This window comes from Trichomonas vaginalis, chromosome III (assembly GCF_026262505.1).
Source record: "Trichomonas vaginalis G3 chromosome III, whole genome shotgun sequence".
NCBI lineage: Eukaryota > Parabasalia > Trichomonadida > Trichomonadidae > Trichomonas > Trichomonas vaginalis.
The window spans coordinates 2,420,795-2,447,733 of NC_067205.1; the positions used below are offsets into that span (position 1 = coordinate 2,420,795).

The 26,939-nt window shown below is 29.2% G+C and overlaps 7 protein-coding genes and 3 pseudogenes across 10 annotated transcripts, besides 5 other annotated features; 5 read left to right on the forward strand and 5 right to left on the reverse strand.

Annotated features, from left to right (window-relative positions):
• Positions 1 to 2,077: part of a mobile genetic element that runs on past the window's edge.
• A 541-nt stretch (positions 2,078 to 2,618) lies between these two features.
• Positions 2,619 to 2,668: a mobile genetic element.
• Positions 2,669 to 3,021: 353 nt separating this feature from the next.
• Positions 3,022 to 3,070: a mobile genetic element.
• Positions 3,071 to 3,990: 920 nt separating this feature from the next.
• On the forward strand, positions 3,991 to 5,380 carry TVAGG3_0627180 (3-oxo-behenoyl-CoA reductase protein; the record flags this gene model as incomplete). The annotated part of the gene is made up of 1 exon (XM_001298368.2): positions 4,348 to 4,911. A coding segment is annotated over one exon (564 nt), but the record flags the coding sequence as incomplete, so codon positions are not given.
• Positions 5,381 to 7,662: 2,282 nt separating this feature from the next.
• TVAGG3_0627190 (uncharacterized protein) lies at positions 7,663 to 7,903 on the forward strand (the record flags this gene model as incomplete). The annotated part of the gene is made up of 1 exon (XM_051240611.1): positions 7,663 to 7,903. A coding segment is annotated over one exon (241 nt), but the record flags the coding sequence as incomplete, so codon positions are not given.
• Positions 7,904 to 8,811: 908 nt separating this feature from the next.
• Positions 8,812 to 9,394, forward strand: TVAGG3_0627200 (uncharacterized protein; the record flags this gene model as incomplete). Its single annotated transcript, XM_051240612.1, has 1 exon — positions 8,812 to 9,394. A coding segment is annotated over one exon (583 nt), but the record flags the coding sequence as incomplete, so codon positions are not given.
• A 1,319-nt stretch (positions 9,395 to 10,713) lies between these two features.
• On the forward strand, positions 10,714 to 11,547 carry TVAGG3_0627210 (annotated as a pseudogene). Its single transcript has one exon. A coding segment is annotated over exon 1 (834 nt).
• Positions 11,548 to 11,705: 158 nt separating this feature from the next.
• Positions 11,706 to 12,277, forward strand: TVAGG3_0627220 (annotated as a pseudogene). The gene has a single exon. A coding segment is annotated over exon 1 (572 nt).
• A 904-nt stretch (positions 12,278 to 13,181) lies between these two features.
• Positions 13,182 to 22,619: a mobile genetic element.
• TVAGG3_0627240 (uncharacterized protein) lies at positions 14,608 to 14,967 on the reverse strand (the record flags this gene model as incomplete). The annotated part of the gene is made up of 1 exon (XM_051240613.1): positions 14,608 to 14,967. One exon carries the CDS (start codon positions 14,965 to 14,967, stop codon positions 14,608 to 14,610), a length of 360 nt encoding a protein of 119 aa, XP_051087200.1.
• TVAGG3_0627250 (Prim-pol domain family) lies at positions 15,740 to 16,920 on the reverse strand (the record flags this gene model as incomplete). The annotated part of the gene is made up of 1 exon (XM_051240614.1): positions 15,740 to 16,920. A coding segment is annotated over one exon (1,181 nt), but the record flags the coding sequence as incomplete, so codon positions are not given.
• TVAGG3_0627260 (uncharacterized protein) lies at positions 20,195 to 20,893 on the reverse strand (the record flags this gene model as incomplete). The annotated part of the gene is made up of 1 exon (XM_051240615.1): positions 20,195 to 20,893. One exon carries the CDS (start codon positions 20,891 to 20,893, stop codon positions 20,195 to 20,197), a length of 699 nt encoding a protein of 232 aa, XP_051087202.1.
• Positions 20,978 to 21,877, reverse strand: TVAGG3_0627270 (uncharacterized protein; the record flags this gene model as incomplete). Its single annotated transcript, XM_051240616.1, has 1 exon — positions 20,978 to 21,877. The coding sequence occupies one exon, from the start codon at positions 21,875 to 21,877 to the stop codon at positions 20,978 to 20,980; it is 900 nt and encodes a 299-aa protein (XP_051087203.1).
• Positions 22,620 to 23,665: 1,046 nt separating the features above from the next.
• Positions 23,666 to 24,406, reverse strand: TVAGG3_0627280 (annotated as a pseudogene). Its single transcript has one exon. A coding segment is annotated over exon 1 (741 nt).
• Positions 24,407 to 26,810: 2,404 nt separating this feature from the next.
• Positions 26,811 to 26,848: a mobile genetic element.
• Between the last annotated feature and the right edge of the window lie 91 nt (positions 26,849 to 26,939).

Genomic DNA, 26,939 nt, shown 5'->3' on the forward strand with positions numbered 1-26,939 from the left:
ATTGGTTCATCTTCATATTCTCTGTACTTTTCTGCCACGTCAAATAAATAAATGACACAATGGAAAAAACCTAAAACAAGTAGTCCTATTTCAAACCACATTTACTTACTAGTAAAATTTCTTTGTTATGACTTCTTCGTAAAGACTTTGTTAAGACTTCTTCGTAAAGACTTTGTTGAGATTTCTTCGTAAAGACTTTGTTGAGATTTCTTCGTAAATGAGTGTAAATGACCCAAAAATATATTTTAGGGTAGAAGGTTAGATATAACCTCTTTTCTAACCTCTTTTCTACCCTCTTGAATTTTCATGAATTTCTTCGTAAAGACTTTGTTAAGACTTCTTCGTAAAGACTTTGTTAAGACTTCTTCATCTAATTTCTCATGAACTTTCTTGTCTATGTTTTGTTGAGATTTCATCGTAAAGACTTTGTTAAGACTTCTTCGTAAATGAGTGTAAATGACCCAAAAATATATTTTAGGTGAAGAGGTGAGATTTCACCTCTTTTTTCACCTCTTTTTCACCTCTTTTCTAACATGGTCTAAAACATACAAAACTCATGAAATTTCATACGGAATTCAGCAAAAATATATTTTATGTTAGAATGTTAGATCTAACATGTTTTCTAACATGTTTTCTAACATGTTTTCTAACATGGTCTAAAACATACAAAACTCATGAATTTTCATGAATTTCTTCGTAAAGACTTTGTTGAGACTTCTTCGTAAAGACTTTGTTGAGACTTCTTCATCTAATTTCTCATGAACTTTCTTGTCTATGTTTTGTTGAGATTTCTTCGTAAAGACTTTGTTGAGATTTCTTCGTAAAGACTTTGTTGAGACTTCTTCATCTAATTTCTCATGAACTTTCTTGTCTATGTTTTGTAAAGATTTCATCGTAAAGACTTTGTTGAGATTTCTTCGTAAATGACCCTAGTAGTATATTTTTGGTGTAAATTTCATGAAAATTCAAGAGGTGAGAAAAGAGGTGAAAAAACAGGTGAAATCTCACCTCTTCACCTAAACTTTATTTTTGGGTCATTTACACTCATTTACGATGAAGAAGTCTTGACAAAACATTTACGATGAAGAAGTCTTGACAAAACATTTACGAAGAAATCTTGACAAATTCAAGAGGTGAGAAAAGAGGTTAGAAAAGAGGTTAGATCTAACATTCTAACATAAAATATATTTTTGTCTGATTTTACGAAGAAGTCTTGACAAAACATTTACGAAGAAGAAGTCTTGACAAAACATTTACGAAGAAATCTTGACAAAACATTTACGATGAAGAAGTCTTGACAAAACATTTACGAAGAAATCTTGACAAAACATTTACGATGAAGAAGTCTTGACAAAACATTTACGATGAAATCATGAGTTTTCTACGATGTTAGAAAACATGTTAGAAAACATGTTAGATCTAACATTCTAACATAAAATATATTTTTGGGTCATTTACACTCATTTACGAAGAAGAAGTCTTAACAAAGTCTTTACGAAGAAGTCTTAACAAAGTCTTTACGAAGAAGTCTTAACAAAGTCTTTACGAAGAAATTCATGAAAATTCAAGAGGTGAGAAATGAGGTGAAAAAAGAGGTGAAATCTCACCTCTTCACCTAAAATATATTTTTGGGTCATTTACGAAGAAATCTCAACAAAGTCTTTACGAAGAAGTCTTAACAAAGTCTTTACGAAGAAGAAGTCTTGACAAAACATTTACGAAGAAGAAGTTTTGACAAAGTCTTTACGAAGAAATTCATGAAAATTCAAGAGGTGAAAAAACAGGTGAAAAAACAGGTGAAATCTCACCTCTTCACCTAAAATATATTTTTGGGTCCTTTACACTCATTTACGAAGAAATCTCAACAAAGTCTTTACGAAGAAGTCTCAACAAAGTCTTTACGAAGAAGAAATCTCAACAAAGTCTTTACGAAGAAGTCTCAACAAAGTCTTTACGAAGAAGAAGTCTTGACAAAACATTTACGAAGAAGTCTTGACAAAACATCCTCAGGGCTAGAAGGCACGAAGTGCCTGGGAGCCCCAATACCTTTTTTTTTTTTTTTTTTTTTTTTTTTTTTTTTTTTTTTTTTTTTTTTATTGTAGAATATAAGCATATATGATAGAAAAGCAATATGCTTAATATCGAGTAATTCTAATTTTTTACGAAATTATTCAAATACGTTATTTTTTAAAATGAAAAGATAAGCATACCATTATGCAGTAGTTTGCGCACATATACTATGCTGATGAAAGTTGGTCTCTAATTCGAAACTTGAGTCTGTCAAATTGACGTTCAAGTATTAAAAAGTTGTATTATACGTATGATGTTGCCCGATGTTTGGTAACACTATTGTAGAATATAAGCATATATGATAGAAAAGCAATATGCTTAATATCGAGTAATTCTAATTTTTTACGAAATTATTCAAATACGTTATTTTTTAAAATGAAAAGATAAGCATACCATTATGCAGTAGTTTGCGCACATATACTATGCTGATGAAAGTTGGTCTCTAATTCGAAACTTGAGTCTGTCAAATTGACGTTCCATCTTATTTTAATCGATATTCAATACAAATGAATTCATATTATAATAGTATCTAGTATAACTAGGTATTCTATCACAGTATTTCTTCAATTTATTATAATATTTCAGCATTTTTTAGTTTCAATGCTGATTTGTTCCTTAGCTTGTAAACTATAGTTACTTTATATCTTCGGCTATTATCCTATTCAACTTAGACGTAAAAAAATTAAATAACGTATAAATATAATTTTAATGGTAAAAGATTAAATGTTTATTCCGTATGTAATGTGATTTGATTTGGATGGTAAGATAAGTTTCGGTATAGTTTTTGTTAATTGATTAAGAATTGTTGAATAAAATTCTGGAACTTCGTCAATTTCTTTGATTCCTTCTTGAAGCGTTGAAATTTCTTATTGACTCTCTTTTTATAACTTTTGAAAGAAACCGTAAAAATTGTGAAACATGCTTTTTAATAAAAAAAAACAATTTTGATGAAAACCATAAATTAATTTAAAATTGAAATAAATTTTTGAAATCTATGATATTGAATAAAAAAATTTATAGTGTAGATATTGATATAGATATAGATGTTAATTTTAATATGATATTTGATAAAATTTTTTTATCAAAACATACTGATAATAGGTTGACATGTAATATGATATTTTGCCTTGTAAATATATTTGGTCGGCAAAATAACCTAATTACTCTTATTTTGAGTTCACTTCCACCATTTCGTCTTATGATAATATAACACAGAAAGCCTAGAAGGAAGCCATTTCTCAATGCTAAGACGTCCCTCTTGGATTTCTTATTATGGATGGAGTGTGTTATTATAGAATATTGCATAATAATCCAAATTCAATTTCTAAACATTACCTCTTCACATCATAGCATACTCAACGAGTACTAATCATATGCTATTGATTGCTTTAAATTGAACAAAAAATTCAATAATTGCTCTAGATCTTATCTCAATTATCTTGACATGCCAATAGGACCTACATATACATAAAAGGAATATACATGTGATAACAATCTTATCGTATAAGGAATTGAAGCACGATTTCTTAAATCTTTCTCGTCCCTATAGTAATCCGGGATTTAATATACCCAACAAACACAATGATAAAACAAATTTCTATTTCATATAAATTAAAGAAATATAATTTTGATAATTTTATCTCCAAAATACCTCGATAGATTTTCGCGATCCCATGTATATGAGTTCCATAGCAGGTGGTAAGTATAAGTCCATTAGCAAAATTGAAAATTGAGCGAGAAGATTTTGCTGAACTATTTTATTTTGTCCCAAAAGAAATTTGACAAAAGTTTGCATTACTCATGTTTGAGAGAGGGTCAAAGTTGCTATTTGTCACTTTTCCACAAGAATATAATGGGGAAAAAGTTATCATATAGTTGATCTCATTCACTGAAGTGAGAGATGCATGTAGTGTAATTTGATAAACAGTGGGATTGCTGCTCTAAGTCCTAGGTTCGAGATACATTAGCTTCATTTTCTCTTTTTTATTGACGTAAACTATTCAATTTTTGTGTTCTCCATTCAAATTTCAGAATTTTTTTTGCAGATTTCACGCTACATTCGAAGTTACCTTTTGTAACAACCACCACTGCCTCCGAAAGACGAAAGTGTGTCACGATTTCACCCGGAAATCCGACTGTTGTTTAAGAGTAAGCACTTTTGGCACCTACTCACTCATGTTTGATTTTTTCTGGCCACTGATTAAAGGATCGATTATCTTTATTGGTATTATAACGTTTGTACATTTAACCTTCTATTTATATAAGTTTTATGTTGCAATGTGGGGTAAAGCTAGAAATCTTAAGGAAGTTTTTAAGACTGAATGGGTAATGATTACTGGTGCTAGTTCCGGAGTTGGAAGGCAATTAGCTTACATGTGTGCTAATCAAGGTCTCAACATTGTTGCGATTGGAAGATCAAATGAAAAGTTAACCAAAATGGCTATCGATTTGGCGCCAAAAAATATTAAGTTTAGATATCATGCAGTTGATCTTGCAGATTTAGATGCTCCAAAGAGAATTTTCGAGACAAATAAAGATATTAAAATAGGGTGTTTATTCATTTGCCATGGATTTAATAATGTTGGACGTATTACCGATAAGAGTTCTGACGATATCCGACACGATCTGAACGCTATGACAACGTCAAATATTTTATTAACTAAATTGTTTGGAAATCAAACAGATTTCGGAACAGTTACTTATATATCAGCTATAAATGCAGACAATCATGTATCTTATGCATCAATTTACGGCGCTTCCAAGAGGTTCATTAACCATTTCGCAGAACACATGCAGTCAGAAGGCTATTTCCACAATATTACTTTTCAAGCCATTTGCCCAGATTTCATTGCAGATACAGAATTCTACAGAGATATGCCTCAGAAAATCAAAGATTGCGCCAAAGACGGCGTAGCTCCAGAGAGGGTTGCAAATGCAATACTTGCTACGGCTGGTCGTAATTTCACATGCGATATTGGATGGGATACAATAATTATCCGATTTTTCATGTGGATTCTTCCTGACTTCCTGCAGGATAAATTTTTCAAAATGGCTGGCTACAACATGATGAAGGAAATTTGGGACCATCAAATGCACCATGCAAAAACCGATTGAATTCATAAAAAAAGTTGTTTCGTCTTAAAATTTCAACACATGATACTTGCCTTTGGAAAAATAGATTATATAAGCTTAGCATAAACAAATGTAATTTGATTTATTTCATTATTTTGCTTATAGTTACATATATCAACAAGCATGTCATGAAGCTTTTTGTCAGAATGAATTAAATAAAGTGTAATAATCTGTAGGGTGAATGTATAAATATGCAACAATTCTTTAGGTAAGAAATCAAATTTGATATAATATAATTTCGGGACTCAGTTGGCTAGGCTTGCCCGAAAGGCAAGCCTAGCCAACTTCGGCAAAATAAATATATTATGATTATAGGAAATGAGTTTATACAAATAAATTTAATTGTGAGTGATTAATATTATATTTTAAAGATTATTATGTAAAGTATAAGATAGACTTTTAGCTAAATCGAAGTAATTTAGAGAACAATTTGAGATTTTAGAAATTTTTCAAATGAAATATTGAAAGCAAAGAATTTATTAAGAATTTGTTGTGAAATGAATACACTTGGGTAAGATATTAGATTGGCGTGATAATTGACAAAATTGGAGCTGAAGTTTGGTTCACAAATGAAGAATAGGTCTAAGCTATATCAAAAAATTGTAATATATTTGAAAATCTAATAGTTTTATTTAGTAATTTGATATCGATGCGATCATAGATATTGATTTGAGTATTAAATTCGAAATTTTGTAATTTATAATGATATTTAGGAGCTGTAAAGCTAAAAACTAATTAAGTATATGATGACAAAGAACTTGCTAGAGATTAAAATCTAAAATTTTAGAATTTTTAAAATTAAATTGAAACTACATGAACATATTAAGAATCTTTTAAAGTACACTGGCACTCCAATAAGTCATTAGTTCAATGTGATGCATTAGAAGTTTGATTGAAAAGTCTGGTTAAGAAATGATGAAAATGTGAAATGAAAATGTAGCATTTCTCTCAATTTTTCAGACACTTTTTGCCTATTGTTTTCGAAGTGGCGCTTCGCGCCGCTAATAAAATTTTGAGAACAACTTTAGTTGTTTGTTAGGCAAAATTATTTTAACGAATTACGATTCATAATTTGTTGTAACATAATAATCTCTAATTGATTTTTGACTTTTGATAATAAATTATTAATAAATATTTTGAAAAGTCATTTTCTTCGCTATTTAATTGGCGCAAAGCGCCAATCAAATAGCTCAGATTAAGAATATGATATTATTTCAAATATGATGAAAATTTTTGAGTGAAAACTATCAAAAATAAGTCTTAAAAAATACATTTTTAGAAATGATTTTTGATTCTTAATCATTTTATGTTTCAGCAACTGACAATCACTATATATATATCATCTAGCGGCGCTACACGCCGATAGATGGAGGACAAGGCTGTCATGCACCAGTGTGTTATAACAGATCGATTTTATTTGAAATTTCATAAATTAATAATTATAATAAATTTGATATTCAGAGACGGCGCTACGCGCCTTTTAGCATTCTGGGCACGCAAGTGCCCAGAATGCAAGATTGAGAAATTTGAAACGAAGTTTCAAATTTCTGCCATGCTGTTATGGAAAAAGAAAGTCAGTACAAAAAAATTTTTGAAATTGAGAATAAAAATAATATCGTGATTTTTTGTGATATATGGATTTTTAGAAGATTTTAGAGATTGAAGTCTCAATTTATAAAATTTTTTTAAATTGAGAGGAATTTTAATGATATTATTTTATTTGATATAAGGGTTTCGTTTTGCGAAAAAACGTACAATACGCAATTTCGCTAAAAAACATTTAGCTAGCAATTTCGACCTTTGACTCCACTCAAGACGTCACTTTTTTAATTTTGCGGTATCATATTTTTGGAAAATCTTTATGAATATTATATAAAAAGTCTCTTTAATATCTATATTTCATATTTTTATCGATTTTTAAAGTTTTTGCGAAAAGTATTCAATTATTTTTGCTATTTTGTCGGGTAAATGTCAGATTTGCGACATTTTCTGATATGATATTCAGATTCTACGTTGATAATAATGCTTATAGAACCCTCTTGCTATTGTGTCAAAATTGCGAAACCGATAGTAGTATATATGTGCGGGTTTTGTGACTTTTTTTGTAAACGTAAGAATTCATACAATATAGAACGATTTTGTATCATTTTTTTTAACATATGAAGTAAAAAATGTATGATTCTTACGGTTTTTATTCTTACGTTTTTGAATAAATCAAGATTTAAAAAATTTTCAAAATTGTAAGACATTTACACTCAGCCCAAACATAAACACATTTTAAAAAATTAACATTAATTTTAAAATAATTTTTTTATCTTTTATAAAAGAAGCTATATATATAGATGATGTCAGATATTCCGCGATTAATTAAACATTGTTGAATAACTGAATGGGTTAAACTTCTTACGAAAAATTAAAACTTAGTTATGTTTATTATTTTATTTTTTTATTTTGTATGAAATGAGTGTCAAGACTAACGACGTTAAAAAATTAGGATTCACAAACAGGGAAATAAAGGATATATTAGAGGAGGCGGGTTATGAGGTTGATAAATATTATTTAAGAAATTGTCAAAAATTCGCGGAGTTTTTAAATGAGTTTGATTATGATGGAAAAATGAATAAAGATGATGTTATAAATTTCTTATATCCCACATCTAAAGAAGAAAAACCTAAAGAACCTGATGTTTTCCCTGAATATTATGAAGAACGAATTAAAGATGATGAATACGATGAAATTGAAAGACTGGAAAAAAATAAGATGAAATAGATGAAAAAATAAAGAGATGAAATAGATGAAAAAATTAAGAAAATGAAGTAGAGGGTTTAATGAATATCCCAGCTTCAGAATCAGCAGTTCAGAAATCTCATGAAGAAAGATATAAAAATTATGTCTCAGAATCAACACAAAATTTATTAGATGGTGAAATAGACGAAACACTTTCAGAAGAAGGTACTAAATTTATTCGTAAACATAAGTTACAATTTATTGATAATGAAGAATACCCTTGTATCTTACTTTCACCCCCTCTCGATTCTGAGAAATTCAAAAAAGCTCTTAAAAACGTGACATATGCAACTAATACGATTAAGAAAGAAGATCATGATATTTACACAAATTATTATTTAAATAAATGCACAGGTGTTGATAAAGTTTTTGATTTATTAGATAAAATATCAAAAGAAACCATTGGAACATATAAAATTTTATGTGATTGCGGTTTCATTGTTGAAGATACTAATAATGTTTCATATGAAAGAACAGCACCGAAGGAAGACGAAGTTGAAAGGTCTATACCATTCGTTATTAAGAATATAAAAGATATGAAAACTTATAAACATTATATTTATTCATTTATTTCAGAAAAAATGGAAGCAACCCATAAAACATCTTCTCATCATTTTATAGCTATTCATACATTCCTTTTCAAAGTTGTGAAATTAAATAAGACAGGAATTAGATTTAATGTATCAGGGTACGCATTCTTGAGTAAATTAAAATGTATCCGTCACGTTGCAGATGATAAAAATTTATGTGTTCTTAATTCATTTTACGGACTTAAAAAAAAATAAACTTTATTTTTATTTTTTAATTTTTATTCTTACATAAATGAACAAAAACGGAACAGCTAAAATGAATGATAATCAAATTAGAGCAGAAGGTAGAAGGTTATTTAAACGCTTCTATAACATTCCTGATGGTATTAATCCTAAAACTCGTAGAAGCTATTTAAATGAAGCAATAGATGCATATGAAGGGTTTGACATTTCATCAGAAAGTGAGAGATTAGCGAGAATGTTAAATGTTAATATTGATTTCTATTATTGTGATCCTCAACCAGAAGACGTGGACATAAATAAGGTAGACTTTCCATTAGTGGAATCAATAATGATAGATCCAGAATTTGAAACAGTAAATATTTTATTAACACAGAGTCCATGTGGAAAACTTCACGCTGACAGAATAACAGACGTTGAAGCACTCACCGGCTATAAAGTTTGTCCATATTGTAAAGAAGAAGTTTATTCTATCCGTGATGATCCAGAAAGGAAAAACCAAAGAAGATTTTTAAAGCATTGTGAGAAATGTAAAGAAAATAATGGGAGATTAATTCAAGACGTTCAATTGCAAAAGACACAGCAACCATATGCACCACATATTACGAAACAGAAGATATATCAGTGGTTATTAGCTCACAATTTGCAGAAATATTATAAACCGACAAGATATTATATTACTTTTGACTTTGAAACATTAGAGACTAAAGAAGAATTACAACTTTCTGAGTGTGCAACTTTGAACGCTTACTTAAAACCATTCATGGTATCATCAGCGGTTAAATTAAACGATAAAACATATACGAGGAATTTTTGCTTAACTTCGAGTGATTCTTTTATTTCTGATTGGATTGAGTTTTTATTTTCAACCTGTTCATTAGTTGCTAAATCAAATATGAGTCAATACAATGAATTATTGAAGCCGCAAACAGTGGGGACTTTGTCTCATACATTAAATGAAAAACAGAAGGAAGCATTTAAAGAACTTCTAGATGAGGAATTCAATAAAGTGAATATCATAGGTTTTAATTCGGGAAAGTTTGATTTAAATTTAATTCTTCGTGATTTAAACACTGCAAAATGGAAAATAAAATCAATGCTGGGTTCATCTTCACAATTTAAGCAAATCATTGTAAAGAAAACAAACGTTCCATATGAATTAAGATTTATTGACATCAGAAATTATATAGCGGGTGGGACATTAGACCAATTCACTCAAGATTTCGGAAACAATAAATCACGTGTTAAATCCTTTTTCCCTTATCAATTCATCACGTGGGAAAATTACGAAGAAGAATTATATAAAGTGGAACCATTCACTCAAGATTCATTTTATTCAGCATTAACTCAAGAAACTATATCAGATAGTGATTATCAAATATATCTCAATGATGCTAAAAACTTTAAGAATAGATTAGAATATTTTATTCATTATTGCAATAAAGATGTTGAAATTATGATTGACCCAATTGATAAAATTATTGAAGAAACATTTGTTTATAAAATTGACATGCTTCATAATCTTTCTTTATCATCGAATGCTTCAATGATTCGTTACGCTTTAGCATATAAAGACTTTAATCCTAATGAAAAATATCCTGAGGAAAAGATAGAATCAAGTTTTGAATTAACGAAAAAGTATTGGAAATATAAAATTGAATCATATAAGAAACAAGATGAAAAAGCAGAAAGAGATACTAAAAATAATGTTTTAATGGATGATTTTCAATACTATCATGATTTAATCCTTTCATCTAAATGCAAAATGTGTGGTAAAGCGTTTACATATGCAAATAAACCAACATTGGATAGAATCGATAATGAAAAACCACATACCAAAGAAAATTGTCAGTTAATGTGTTGTTATTGCAATGTCGTAAAATCAAATAAAGATGAAGATGTTCAACGTTTAAGAATCAATTTAAGAAATTATGCATTAAAAAATAATTTACCAATGACTTTAGATTCAGTTGAAGCTTATCACATTCTCCGTAATGGAATTACTGGTGGTCTATCAAATGTTCAACATAGAGTAAATCTTAAAGGAATCACGCACATTAATAAACTTTCATATAGTCCAGAAACTAAAACTGTATCTAATGAGGACACTTCCAACATCATGACTCATTTCGTTGGTGTTGATTTTAATTCATTATATCCTTCATCATTTTCATCTAATCCTCATGATTTCATTCAATATACTGACCATAAAATGTATATGCCGGGAAGATTGAATGGTGTTAGCATTTGTGATACAGCAACAAAGAAAGCAAAAGCACTGGGAATTATTAGAAAGAAAAATACTTTATTCGTGGCTGAAGTAAAGGGTCACATTGATGAAAAATACATTAATGATTACATAAACTTTTTACCGATAATAAGAAACTTAGATATTATCACAGATGAAAAAACAATTGGCAGTTTTATGTATAATTACATGAAATCAAACAATTTACCAGTTGACCAGAAACAAAGAAAATTAACTCAGTTAGCATCAACACACAACCAATATCAACCATTTTCTTCTTATTATCTATGGTATCTAATCGACAGATTTCATTTTATCATCGATGATATTCAATCAATTTTAACATTTACTAAAAACACTTGTTTTAATGAATTTGCGAACGAATTTATGAATGAAAGACAAAAGGCTGAATTAGAAGGAAATAAAGGAAAAAGTTTATTTGCAAGATTTCACTTAATGGATCATATGGTTACGATGCAATGAATACACAAAATTACACAAAGACTAAAATAATGAATGCACAGAAGGCACGCGTTGCATGTATGTCAAATAAGTTTAAAAACATAAGAGAAATAGGTGAAGATACATATCAAGTGATGCTTAAAGATAGATTTTATAGATGTGATACATGTTTACAAGAGGCATTCTTCACTTTAGATAATGCTAAATACTGGTATTTGGTTTTCATTTATGATTTTATGTATAAATGCATGGATGTTAATCGTTTTCATTTCATTGAAGGTGATACTGATTCATCTTATTGGGCAATCGCTGGCGATCCAAATCTTCCTAACACTCAAGCATTTCAGGCGATTATAACCGATAAACAATTTTATGATAAAAACATTTTCAAATTCGCACCTTTGATTTCTTCTGTTTTGATGAGAAATTTAAACCTAAATTAAAGAATAAAACTGAGGAAAAAGCACATGAGAAGAAGTTATTGGGTTTAGCAATTGAGAAACAAGGTGATAACATGGTTGCTTTATGTCCTAAGTGTTATACATCATTCAACGGTTCAATTGATGGAAGTGATTTTAAAAAGATTGCACAAAAAATGAAAGGAGTTAGTTTACAACAAAATAAACAATTAACACCTAAAAATTATTTGGATATAATAAATGATAAAGTGATATTTGATGGTCAGAATATTAATTTACAACTTAAAAACGGATTAATGACTCGCTTAACAATCGGTAAGACTGCATTAACAGGAGCACACACTAAGGCTGTATGTTGTGAAAATGGATGTTGTATGCCATTTATTTAATACAATTTAAAATTTTATTTTTAATGAAATGCCACAGAAGAGACAAAAGGAACCGTTAATGATGGTTTTGATTCATGATCAAAGAGGTGGGCACCCTTAAAACATTGATTTTATTTTTATATAAATGGATAACACAGATTTAAAAAATTTAATTGATGATTTAGTATTTAATCAAAATTTTCTTAATTATTATGATTTAAAAGCATATCTCCAAAAATATAATAATAATATAACGGGTGATGATATGGAATATTATTATCCATATTATAAAAATGAAATTTTGAAATATCATGATAAAATAATTTCTAAAATTAAAGACAAAATTAAAAATAATGAATATATAAAGGGAAAAACTAAATCACAACTTAAACAATTGAAAGATTTCAAAAATAAAGTATTAACAGAAGAAGATATTGATGAATTATATAATTTATATAATCCTGAGCCGCAAAAAACAAAGGAACAAAAAACAAAGGTGCAAAACACCCAGGTCCTTCAGACCATAAATGATGCACAAGCTTTAATTTATGATTCATTAGTTAAACCATATTCAGCCCGACTTTTAAATGAAGATCAACTTTTGGAATTCATCCTTCAACATAAACTCGAAGCGGGAAAGTATATCAAACCTTTATATACAGCATATTTAAAACAAATGAATAGAATACATCCAGAATTAATGAAGGGGAATGAAATCCAAAATCAAAGCAGATAAAATTAAACCACTTGCAACACCAAAACCTCCAACGTAGTACCTCCTCCTCCTTCAGTTAATCCTTCATCATTCACTTTATTATATCCATTTCAAACATTTAAGAAGCAAAAAGATTTTAAAAAGGATTTCAAGATATTAAATAAACCAATTGACCCAAAAATTCAACCGTTAAAGGAAAAATTTAGTCGCCCTTCATTTGCTCCATATCCATATTCATACGAAATTGATCATCTGGAATATTCAAAAGGAAACGTTACTTATTTATTTGCCATTAACATTAACACTAGATATTTATATTGCATTCCAGTGAAAGGGAAAACAGAACAGGAAACAAGAAGAGCTATTCAATACTTACTAGATCATGAAAGAGTAGATAATATCAGGGGTGATGGTGATAAAGGATTTCAGGCAGCTATGACTCATTATTTCCCACAAATTAATTTTTTCTTTTCATCCTCTCCATATACGTTTCATAATAAAATAGTTGATGCGGTAATGAGAACTCTTAGAGATGCGTTAGGGGTTAACGGTCAGATATACTGGGATGGAAATCATGACTCCATCATACAACAGTTAGTATATTATTACAATAATACATGGCATAGAACTATAAACATGAAACCAGTGGAAATGAAAAATGATATTTCAAAAGAATGGGAATATATTAGAAAGCAAATGGAAAGGTTGAATGATGTTAAACGTGAACAAATTAATTCGGGGCTCATGAATTTTAAACAAGGGGATAAAGTTTTGATTCATCTCGATTATGGAAAAACTGATAAATCAATGACAAAAAGAAGACGAAGATTTGACACAATAGCTGAATTTGTTAGATATATTAACGGCAATGCATTAGTTGAAGTTGACAATAAATTAATAGAAATTCCGATTTATTTTATTACTCCATTATATTTAAATAATATTTAATTTTTTTTATTTCGTAAGAAATGAGTGACAACGAAGCAGTCAAGAGTCCAGACAATGAATATAAAAAGAAACTAAACAGAATTAAATCAAAAATATGCTATTACAAAAAGAAGCCAATGCGGTGGGGTTGAAAACATAAAACTAATGAACTGAAAACGAAATAAGAAATAATCGAAAAATTAGAAACTTACCGTTCAATCCTTAAACTGAGTGAAGCAAAAATAAAAGAATTTAATAGAATAAATAAATTGATTGGAAGAGATGAATTTAATAAAGATGAATTTTTAAACTCAATCCAAATTTAATTTTTATTCCTCTTTGACAACATCTCTCTTTCCATCATTACTGCATAACCGCATTTTCTCAATTTTAGTGGTTTGTTATTTTTAACATGTTCTCGCATCATTTTTATCGTTTCCTCCCTTGTTATGATTCGTGGTAAATTTTGAGCTTGTGGGGTATCCATTTATGATAAAAATAAAAATTTAAATTATGCCGTTCTAAAGTTTGTGACAACATGACATTTTGACAACATCATGGGTTATTCGATAATTAATTATTTTTGAAGAACTGAAGGGGTCACCAGGTCACCAGGTCACCAGGTCATTTAACTTCTCTGAAAAAATGTGACAACATGACATTTTGACAACATCACAGGAGGAAGGCAAAAATAAATTCCAGTCATACTTTATAAAGCTTCATTCACAGGTATTTCATCGTCAGTAAATGATTCCTCATTATCGTTTGGTTCAATTTGTTTATATAATCCTTTCATTTCTTCTTTCAAAACATAATACCATGTTTGTTTACCATCTATTTTTCTTTGTTTCCTTTCACATTTATCCTTAATGCTCATTTGAAAGTTTTTGTCTTTCATGTCTGATGGTTTGCAGAATAGAGCATTTTTACACGTCATACCTGCACATAATTCATCATAATGTGTATTTATCCATTCATCTAAAGGATTTGTTGATAATTCAATTAAATCTTGTTTGGCTTCAGTCATCGGTATGATTCGTACATTAAATGATGAAAGGTCATATTGCATAAAATATGTTAAAAGGTTATCATAAAATTCCTTAGTGCATGAATCCATTAAATTCTTGAAGTAATCAAATTGACCCTTGAATTTACCATTAACTCTTAAAACTACGTATCTTCTGTCTCCAACTTCAATTTTGACAGGGTAGACGTTATTAGTTACGAAAATGAAGTTTGCAACGTTCTGAGCAGTTCTTCTGGGTTGATTCTTTTCATTAATTCTAATCTCATTATCCGTAATAATTGATTTCAAAGCGTTGAAGTTTGCGAGCCTATCTTCACCTACATTCTTGAGTTCATTAAGTACAAGAAACATTTTATTCTCAACTACTGAGTTGAAATTACCCGTTAGCTCACTTATTTCGGTAATGTTTTTACATGAATAACCAGCGAGAAGTTCAGAAATAATGTCTGTAAATCTGTTTTTACCTGTTCCCTGAAGTCCTTTCAAAATAATTGCTGTTTCATTCTTGATTCCAGGATGTTGAATCATTGATGCAATCCAGCCGAGAAGGTATTTATACACTTCATCGTTATTATCACAAATGGCTTCTTTAATGAAATTCATAAACATCTCAATTTTTGAGTAATCTACTTTTTCGAGAATGTTGTATTTATAACCTTGAAACGTTGAGAAAACATCGGGGGAATCAGATTTAAAGCAAACACCCTTAACGGTTAATGAAGACAATTGATTTAGTAGTACATCCCATGCTGTTATGGTTTTACCTTCTTCATTAAATAATTTAATCATTTTGAGTGACTCTTTCATGTTTGACTGAAGAACAAATGATATTTGATTCATTTTGTCGTGTATGTTGTAATCTTTCTGAATGAAATATTTGTTTCCACAATCTACAAAACGGATTACACGTGATAAATCCTCAATTACTTCAGAACTGTTTTTATACTGATGATTTTCAGCCTTGCGTCTAATATCTGTTATCAAAAACGAGTCATCAAGTTTTATATCAAATGTTATTTTTGGCTTACGTAATAAAGGTAAAACGTATTCATCATAATATTCCTTTTGATATAGTTTTAGAATCTTCACTAAAACAAATGGAGAAGTCATTAAATGTGCATATCTACTACGTGCTTTTTCAAAATTACTTTTAGCATTTTCAGTTAAATTGCAGAAGTTATAAACGTTATCATATGCTTCATTAATTAAATGATTAGGTAACGAATTAATAGCTTGAAACAGTGTGAACAATGTTATTTCTTTTTCTAAATTCATGTTTCCACCGTCATTATGTACTTCAAAATCACTGATGCCATCAACTATGCTTTGAGCTAGTTTATCGTCAATGTTTACATCTTTGTTTTCATTCATGATAGTCTTTATTTCTTCATTCTTTTGTTCAACTCTTACCTTAATATTCAAATCATTTAATATATCATTCACTGTTCTAGTTAATGTTGAATCGTAACTTCCACGAATGAATGAGTATGTTTTGATTGGTTCTGTTGCATTCTTGTGAACTCTTGAATCAGCCATAACCACTAATGAACGCTTTGAATCATTCATAGAAGTCATTATGTCAATATCATAATCATTGCAAGAATAACATTTAATCATTCTGTTCGAGGTTGAATAGAAGAAATTAGTGTTGCAATAAATGTGAAGACCTCCTGATGCGGTTTTAACGATAACATCTTTATCCGAAAGTTTTGATAAAATGTCTTTTCTAACTGTTTCTTTAAGTTCATCATTGTATGATTTATTGATATCAACATCTATAATCGTTAAATTTGAAATTTTATTTACTAATAAAGCTGTACCAGTTTTCCTTCCTCTTCCTCCATCGTGTTTGAGGTAGTTATGTAAATCAATCTTGTTTTCACCAATTCTTTCGTTGAGGGTTTTAGTTTCTGCCACAACTAATTCCTCAGCTAATGAATCAATAACTTTTCCATCAGAAACGATAAAGTTGCTGTTGTTGTTTGTTGCTGTCATTTATATAGGAATAAAAAAATAAAAATAATTTTAAAACTAACTTTATTTTTGGACTACATCAAATTTTCGTAAATGTTGTCAAAATGTCATGTTGTCACATTTTTTCAGAGAAGATAAATGACCTGGTGACCTGGTGACCTGGTGACCCCTTCAGTTCTTCAAAAATAAGTCATAACTGCCTTCCTCCTGTGATGTTGTCAAAATGTCATGTTGTCACATTTTTTCAGAGAAGTTAAATGACCTGGTGACCTGGTGACCTGGTGACCCCTTCAGTTCTTCAAAAATAATTAATTATTGAATAACCTAAATCATTTACTCACAATATTTTTGTACAAAACGACCCCAAGCTTTTAACTTCTTTTCTGCAGTTCATCCATTACTTCATTACCTAATTAATTACAAACATAAAATATATTTAGTTCATTCGGTAAGCCCAGACCTTTGGGTCAAGCACATTCATTGAACTCTATACCATGCGAATACAGTCATAAATGGTGGCATGTATTCTTTACTTTGTCCCGTTGTTTGTGTATATCCTGAAACGAAATGTGTATGGTTTCCTTCTCCCTGAGTGTCACTCCAGTAACAATTTATAGCAAACTTAACGTCGTCTTTAACATCATATCCTTTACCTTTTGTCATTCCTGACCAATCCCAATATCTATGCTTATGCCAATCCGCTTGAGATGTACTTAAATCTATGTAGTGACTGTGTGCAGGTAAATTTTCACCTGAAATCGTTTTACTTCCTCCTGTTTCCTTTGAAGAGTTTGCACAATACAAAAACCTGTCAACTATTTGTTCCCATGCACCAACACCAAACATTACTTGAGGACCTCTTGCATCCATAGATGTATAAATAGAACCTACTGGGTTCATTAAATCAAACATATGAGATATTATAGGATTGTCTCTTTTGAACTTAAAATATAGTGTAACTATTTCAGGTTTCTTCTGGTTTGTGTCAGAATATTTTTTATAATATAATCTTATGTTTTCAGGGTAGGTAAAATCTTGACTATAATATTTATTTCTGTCATCTGTATAATAATATACTATTCTCGTTTTTTCTATTGCATTATATCTTTTATATCTATAATAATCTAAATATAATGTTAACTTTTGTTCATCTACATGTGGTGTTCTGACATCATCTCCATAGTCATAATAATATGGTGCTGGAGCCGGGTCAGGCAATGTCATATCTGCCATTTCATAAACTCTTAAATATTTCTTTTGTTCGTCTCCATATAAGTTTAAGTAACAGTTGTTGTCTAATGGAACTTTAACTTGTGTTCCATCATTCTTTATATAGCCTACATACATTTCATTGTTATTTTTCGGAATGAGTTTACACCGTGTACCATTTTTTAAGGAGTGTACAAACTCCCATCTAAAATATTTGTTTTCTTCATAGACAGAAACATCCCCAACAATAGTTTCAATATTTTTTGTTCCTATCAAACTTTGGTATATTTCGTTAACATATGTTTTATCCACCTTCTTCTCTAACTCATCGTTAACATATGTTTTATCCGCTTTAAGGTCTAAACATCCTGAAACCCATCCTGTATCGGCTTTAGTTTTTAAAATCTTTGATGTCCATTCATGATACCATTCAACCCTTTCTTTAATTTCATTATCTTTTTCATCAACATATTCCTTATCCGCCCTCTTCATTATGTCATTTAGGAAACCTTCTATGAATTCCTCATTTAAATTAAATCTTCCAATCTTCAAAACTTTAGGAAATGCATTTAATGCGTAATATCTCTGTTCTTCTGGTGGAATTGATGTTATATCATCCGTTATACCTTTAATTTTTGAATTCATAAATAAAATTTCTTTTATATTTGATATCACTGCACCACCCTTGCAAACGAATTCGAAATGTTCATTTTTCAATACTATCTCCAAATCTCCATATTTCAACCTTTGCGTTTGTTCTGCCGTCTTTGAATTATATGCATATATGGCGTATGTAATGGTCTGAAGGACCTGGGTGCTTTGTGCCTTAAGTTGTTGTGGTTGCTGTTGTTTAATCATTTATTATGATTTAAAAATAAATATTTAATCCGTTATCTCATCAGCTATTTTCTCTATTTGAAATTGCCATAATATTTCATTCATGAATTCTAAATCACAATCAAATAGGTCAGTTACTCTAAATTTAATATTTGATAAATCTTTTGAATGAAGAATAAATGAATTCCCGGATAATTGAAACGGATATGATAAAGAAAATGTGTTTAAGTTGATGGATAAAATGTTTTGTATTGATGGGTAAGAGTTAGGGTCTAATGTTTGATGTGAAAATCTCATTGGGGTATTAACTTTATCACATTTGATTAAAATGAAATTGGAACCAGTGTCAGAATACAAAACATCCCCAACATCTTTTTCAAAATTTAATATCCCAACAATGAACGAAATGAGGAGTACAAAATTTAATTTTCAGCGGGAATTTAATAAGGTTATTTATTTCATCAAGTTCAAAAAGTTTATCAGGTTTTGATTTAAAATTTTCTTCATACCATACGATAAATGATTCATTTAAATAACTTAAAATCATGTTAATATCCCATTTCACTATCACATTATTTATATACATATCATACGTTTTTTCATGGTCATCTTTAATAAATGATATATAATCTGAAGGGTCTAAAAGAATGGGATTAAATTTACCACTCACAGAAACGAGAGTAACATTATAAATTCCGCTAACTGTTAAATTTAATTCACAACTATTATTCGAAATAATATTGATAATTGACATTTTTATTACGATTAAAAATATGGTAAAGCGTTATTTTCCAGTGATAAATAAAACTAGGATAAGATTACCTCAAGAATTCATAAATTCAACGAATAAGAAATTCATTCATGTTATAAATTTTAGTGTTTTCAGAAAATATGAGTCGATGTCATATTCATCAACGGGTTATATTTCACTTCATTCAAATTTAGTTCAATCAAACCCATATAATGACCATTTCATAAGATTTTCAGATGGTATTAAAAATGCAATTGATAGATTAAAATATGAACAGATTGACAATATCGAATTTTTGGAATTTTGGTTTAAATATCCCGATGGAAAAAAGATTGAAGTTAAAGATAAAGCTGATACTATAACAAAAACAATTACAATAACTGATCCAGATAGTGGGAAACAAAAAGAAATAAAACAAACGATAGAAACTGGTGAAAGGTCAATTATTATTGATTATGATTCAAAGGATTATTATTCGATAATGTTAATGCTTGAATATTAAATAGCCTTAACAAAGAATTTTTCAAGTGATATTTTATATTCATCAACTATTTTATTATAAATATCATTATATGTTAAATGAAGTTCAGTTGTTGTTCCGTTCTTTGATATCTTAATTGTGCTAATATCCTTTATAGGATTTATTTTTGCAACTGTTCCGCAGCATGAAACCTCATCATCTATGAAAAATTGAATCTTAACGTCTGAATCTTGAACATCACAAAGAATGGCGATAATGTGAATTAAAGATTCATAAGGTAAAATAATTAAACCTGATTGGTCAATTAAATTTATTATTGAATCATAATTATTAATTATTATATCACGGTAAATTTTCATTAATTCAGAATTAATGTCTATTTTATATGGCGCATTGCGACTGGAATCGTAGATTCCTGGGTTCTCGATGTTTGATGAAAGAGGTGGGGGGTATGTTGGATAAGTGGGAATTTCAACAGGTTCTTTACCGGGTTCAGATAAAATGATTGGGTCTCCATCTTCTTTATTTTGCTCCTCCTCCTTTTTTGGTAAGTCACGAGTTAATAAATTGGACTGTGTTGCTGACCTTGTTAATTCAGGGCTAACATTAACTTTAACATTTTGAATAATTCGTGATTTATCATCATTTACGTTATAACCAACCGTAATCTCTGCTTTTGCGTTAGTGTTCTTTTGACTAGTGAAACGTCTTCTCATTTATAATTGAATAAAAAAAAGAAAAATATATTTAAAGTTTTATTTAGTTGTTACGGTAATATCCCAAGGTTCATCATTGTTTGCTTATACTTTCTTTGTAACTGCACCAATTATGTTATTGATATTGCTTTGAGTTTCTTCCAGTCTTATTTTATCATTTACAATATCTTTAATCATTTCATTACATGCATTCTTAAAACCATCTGATTTTTCTAATTTACGTCTATCACTTTCTTTAATTAAATCAAAGTTATAACCTTGTTGAGAATAAAGTGGTTTCTTTATCAATTCCTTGAACGCTTCTGAAAGTGAAGATGAAGAAATTCTTGCCACTTGAATTGGTTTAAATTCTGCTTTCATTGCTTCTTTCTGTTCATTGAACACTGGATCGAATAAAGCAACTTTAAAGAATTTCTTAGCTGGAATTTCAGGTCTAATATTTGCATATTGACCATCAAACTGATTAACATATCGTGGTAATCCATCCGGTCCCTCTTCAACAGCATTTAATTCTTCATTGAAATAAGAATATGGATTATAACGGTATGAATTAATTGGACCATTTTCACCTTCTCCAATGTATTGTTTAACAGCTTTTCCATTTTCATCAAATTGCATAGGATAACGTTCATTATATGCTTTACGTTTAGGATAATCAGTTATAGTTAATTTATAACCATTTATGACTTTAATATTACCTTGACCATCAGTAACGAAAACTTCATTTATACCATCAGGTTTTCCATTTGGACCCGTAATGTCTGCTTCGTGTGCTTCCCAATTTGGACCATGACGTTTGGCATATGCTTGAGCTTCTGGTAATGTTAAAACGTTTCTCATTTGTTTAACATCTTTTTGAAGACCAGCAACAATATGAACTAATTCTTTCATTCCATCAGGAACTTTCATAGTTCTATTATATGCACCCTTTTTGTTTGTCCCTTGTTTTAATGGAACCTGTAGAAGATTTGCTATTTCTGTCATGTTTAATTATAAATAAAAAATAAAAATTAATTATAAAAAGTTAATCAAATTTAATGGAACCTTTATTTAAATCAACTATTATTTTTCCATGTTCTCCTAATTGTTGATATTGTGTGTAAAGTTCATTAATGCTCATTGGTAAATTCACTTGATAAAGCATAACGTTCAACTGTTGACGACTAAAACCACTGAAAATGAAAAGTGTTGATAGATTTGATTTAATGTTTGTGCTTAATGCTTTGAAATATTGAACAGCCATAAAGAATGAACACTGAATGTGTCGACATTGAGTTAATAATTGATTAAAATATGATTTCTCATTAGTTATTAGTTTTGATTTCACGGCATCATCTAGAAAAATTAGTGAATGCAAAAATTCTTTATCAAAATTTGAAATAGAAAGTGTTTCAAATAATTCATCCCGTTGTTTATCAATAATTTTATCCTCTAATCCTTGCTTCTTGATTGTATTATATAATTCTTTATACATTAAAAAGTTTTTTAAATAATCTTCTGCTTCTTCTTGTGATAAATAAATAATTGGAATTTTGATTAAATGCTTTAAAGATTCAAATGTATCATCTGAAGGTGAACCTGAACGGTTGATATAAATTAACACATGTGAATAGGGTGAAGTGTTAGCAATAATGATAATTTGTTTTAATATCGTTAATGTTTTACCTTTATTTTGTTTACCAATTGCTGCAGTGATTGAATTTAAATAACATTCAGAATATGGAATTTTCATTAATTTTTCCTTAGATAGAGCATTTCTATTATCACTCAATGCTTCATTAATCATATCATCTACGTATGTATTATATACTCCTGCTAATTCTTCATAAGGAGTGGATGAATTTAAATCCATTTAATCAAAAATAAATTTATAATTTTAAACATTTCTATTCATCAATATTTCATCATATGAACTTCTATACTGTGGTGGTGTACCTGTTGGATGATATTTCAAACCTTCATCCGGTGTCCATGTCCAATACGTAGTCCTAGTAAACCAAACCTGAGGAGGATTTGTCACCTTTGAACAGTAAGTGTCATTTTCACCCTGAATGATTGGATAAGCTTTCACTTGTACTGTAACTTGTGAGTTGAAAGTTTCTAATCCATCAAAGAATATACCCGCTCCATCACGTTGAACTGGAATAGTGCATAAGAATGAAGTTTGGTCTTTCCATGTTCTAGCTAATGGTGTGCCATTATCATCATTCAGTGGTCTAGTTAATGAGTCCTCGTATTCTTCCGTGCATTCATTCACTCCATCTAAATCAGAAGCTTGAAGCATACGTGTAAAGAATATGTCGCCCACTGTGGTCATCGCTTGATCGGGGAAGTTTCTGAATCTATAGTGACCTGAAGACCTCGAAGCATTGGATTTTCTAAAACTGTTCTTTGCATTGCATTCTTTGGAAATGTTAACACAACATCTGTAACATTATGAAGAGCGTATGAGAAATCTGAGCTAATACCTTCAGGAGTGATGCAACCTCCATTTAGTGAACGAACGTCAATATGTTGAGCTGGAATCATGAATGGATCTTCCTTACTAATAAACGTGGTATTGCTTTAACTGATTCTTCAATTAAACCGTATCCTGGTGTAATGCATTTATCCTCTAAAACTTCCATCTTTGTGCATGAAATAATAACGTCATCAACTGTTGCGTCAGCAGATGTAGCGGCTAAGCTTGTAATTAATTTGGCAGGAAGTCCGATTTGTTGGAATTTGCGATCATATTTATAAACATGATTCATAATCTTTTCATAATTTTCATCAGTTATCTTTTCATAAACGTAATTTTGTAAATCAGCAACTCTTAACGGGTCAACCTGACAAAATACTAAAGTATCCCTGAAAACATAATATTTAAGAATGATATCACCAAATGATTTAGGATAATCATCGAACGCCTGAAATGCTAACAAATCATTTACCGGAATAATCATATCAAAAGTGACATCAACTTCTTCATTTGCTTTCTTGAAAACTTCTGAAGGGTCAATATATTTACCACATACTGAGTTATCATATTTTTGAACATTATTATATAACGAATGAACAAACTTTTTAACTTTCCTTTCTGATTTCGGTTTATATGTTGCAAATGCAAAGATTCACGGGCGCAATCCATCTGAAGATAACCGGCATCACCTCTTTCAGTTTCTACTTCTAATTGTTTAAAGTTTGATTTGATGATTTGTAACCAACGAATAAACGCATGCATTTAAAAGCGGCATCACATGTGAAAGCTTTATTTGAAACTAGAGTTGCTTTAACTTTGCGTTTAATATATGTGTCACCTAATTGGTTCACATCATGAGCTGGATTTGTAATTCTTAAATGAGTTTGTTTATCATCAAAATATGGAGCATCAGAGTCATAGCATGAACTTTCAAGTTCTCTATAATATCTTCTACCGTCATTCTTTGCGAATATTTCATTTATCTTTTCGAATGAATGAAACACATTTCCATTAATCGGTTTGGTGTTTGGCACTAAATAGTTAGTCGTCATTTATTAATAAATAAAAAATCAAAATTAAAAGATGAAAATGAATTTTTAATTTTAATGAAATAATCAACTATGGCTGCAGGATTCTTTAAAAAATTATGGGATAAAGTAAAAAGAGGAGCGCATAAAGTTTGGGAAACATTGAAAAAAGGAGCAAATTGGATATTTAAGAATAAAGAAGCAATTAGTGACGTTGCTGAATCAATAAACCAAAAGCCGCCCCAATAAGAGAAATTTAAATAAAGGAGAAAAAGTTTATCAAAGACTACAACCGATACTAAGATAAAAATAATATTTATTTATTTTCCACTATCTACCTCCTATTTTATTAAGTATTCCTTCAGCTATTCCACCAATTGCGTTACCTGCTTGTGCTCCCATCGCCGGATTACCTGCTTTAGTACCTAATACTCCACCTATGATAGTTCCTGCCGTTTTCGCTACTGGTGCCAAAAAGTTTGCAATGGGTTTAATAATCTTTTTATGAACCCAACCCGCAGCTTTCTTAATTCCATCCCATAATTTTTTAAAGAATCCTGCCGCCATTTCTGATTTAATATTAATTAAAAAATATATTTCATCACTTATATTCTAATTTTTATTTAATGATAAATGAAACCGATTTTAAAAATAAATGAAACAGAGGAGGAAGAAATAAATGAAAGTGAAAATGTTCAACAAAAAATAAATGTTGTTAAACCAATTACTGAAATAAAAATTTTTTCATCTGTTGAAGAATTTAATGACTATTATGCTAACAATAAAAAATTATTTGAAGAATTGACAACGTGTAAATTGAATAAAATGTTTAAAGTTGATGGATTCAAAATTTCAAAAATAAAAGGAGTGGTTAGTTTGAAATCTATTCCTCAATCAAGAATCACCTCATTAATGAAAATTGATGATTTAACAAAAGAATAGAAGAGATTGAAGAAAGAATGAATCAAATAATTGATTTCATAAATTCAAATAATCATTAGTTTCTTAAAGTTCTATGTTGAACTCATCAAATTCTTCTTCATCATTACCATTACTCTTTCAACTCTATCTTTTGATAGTCTTGCGTTTAATTTTTCGTAAGAAGTTTATTTTTTAAAAATTTTTAAAGTTTATTTTTTTATTTCATTATGGTAGTGAATCTTTTATTCATGAAAATAATTATTTCTAATTTCTTTTACTCGTTTATGAGGTCTTTGATTATGACTCCATTGATTCCATTCAGTTATTCAACAATGTTTAATTAATCGCGGAATATCTGACATCATCTATATATATATAGCTTCTTTTATAAAAGATAAAAAAATTATTTTAAAATTAATGTTAATTTTTTAAAATGTGTTTATGTTTGGGCTGAGTGTAAATGTCTTACAATTTTGAAAATTTTTTAAATCTTGATTTATTCAAAAACGTAAGAATAAAAACCGTAAGAATCATACATTTTTTACTTCATATGTTAAAAAAAATGATACAAAATCGTTCTATATTGTATGAATTCTTACATTTACAAAAAAAGTCACAAAACCCGCACATATATACTACTACCGATAGCAAAAATATCTCGCAATATCAAAATTGAGATATTGAGTGAATTATGCATTATAGAGATTAAAAATCTGATTTGTGAAAACATCTCATCAGTTTCTAGCTAATTCAAAAATCTTTACTATCTTATTCGATTAAAATGAAAAGGGAATAGTTTCATTATGCTTTAAATGACAGCCTTATAATATAATCATAGTTTTCGCTCAATATGCAGCATTTTTTTTTCGAAATCTATGGTCAATATCCTAAATACTGATTGCTTTGCATTCATATCTCTTACATTTTCTATACCCACATCACTATTCATTGCTATTCCTATCTTTTTCATTTTTGTTTGTTTCTCATAATTTCTCAAAAAAAATGATAACTTGATATTTGTAAATATCATACTTTATAACGTAAATAAGAACTTGACCTATTAAGAAAAGCAGTAATGAAAAGAAAATCTGAAATTCATAAAAACTACAAGTTTCTGATGACAATTAGCTTAGTTAAACCAGGTACAAGATTATATAATTGCATTTTCTATCCAATTATCCATATAATATCTTATCCAGAAAAAATAACTTGATCAATACCAAATGATTTTTTAACTAGTAAATAAAGTATTTTCTTTACACACACATTGTATATCATAGTTTTTTTTTGGTTTCGCAAAACATCCAAAAACAAATATGCTATAAAAGTGACAATTTTATCAAAACGAAACCCTTATTTGATATTTGGATTTTTAGATGATTTTAGAGATGTCAGTCTCAATTTAAAAAAATTTACAAAAAATGATCGTAAAATAATCGTTTTTGTTCAAATCCTTTTCATTTCGGGAAATTGAAGTTAAATATCAAAGAGATGGTCTATGCATATGTGTTGTAAACAGAAATTCATCAAAAGTGACACCTCAGAAAAGCTAAAATATTGAATTTTTGGAACTTTTGATAGAGCACGTTTTTAAATATTAATTAAAGTAAATGTATATTTTGTAAAGATTCTTTTT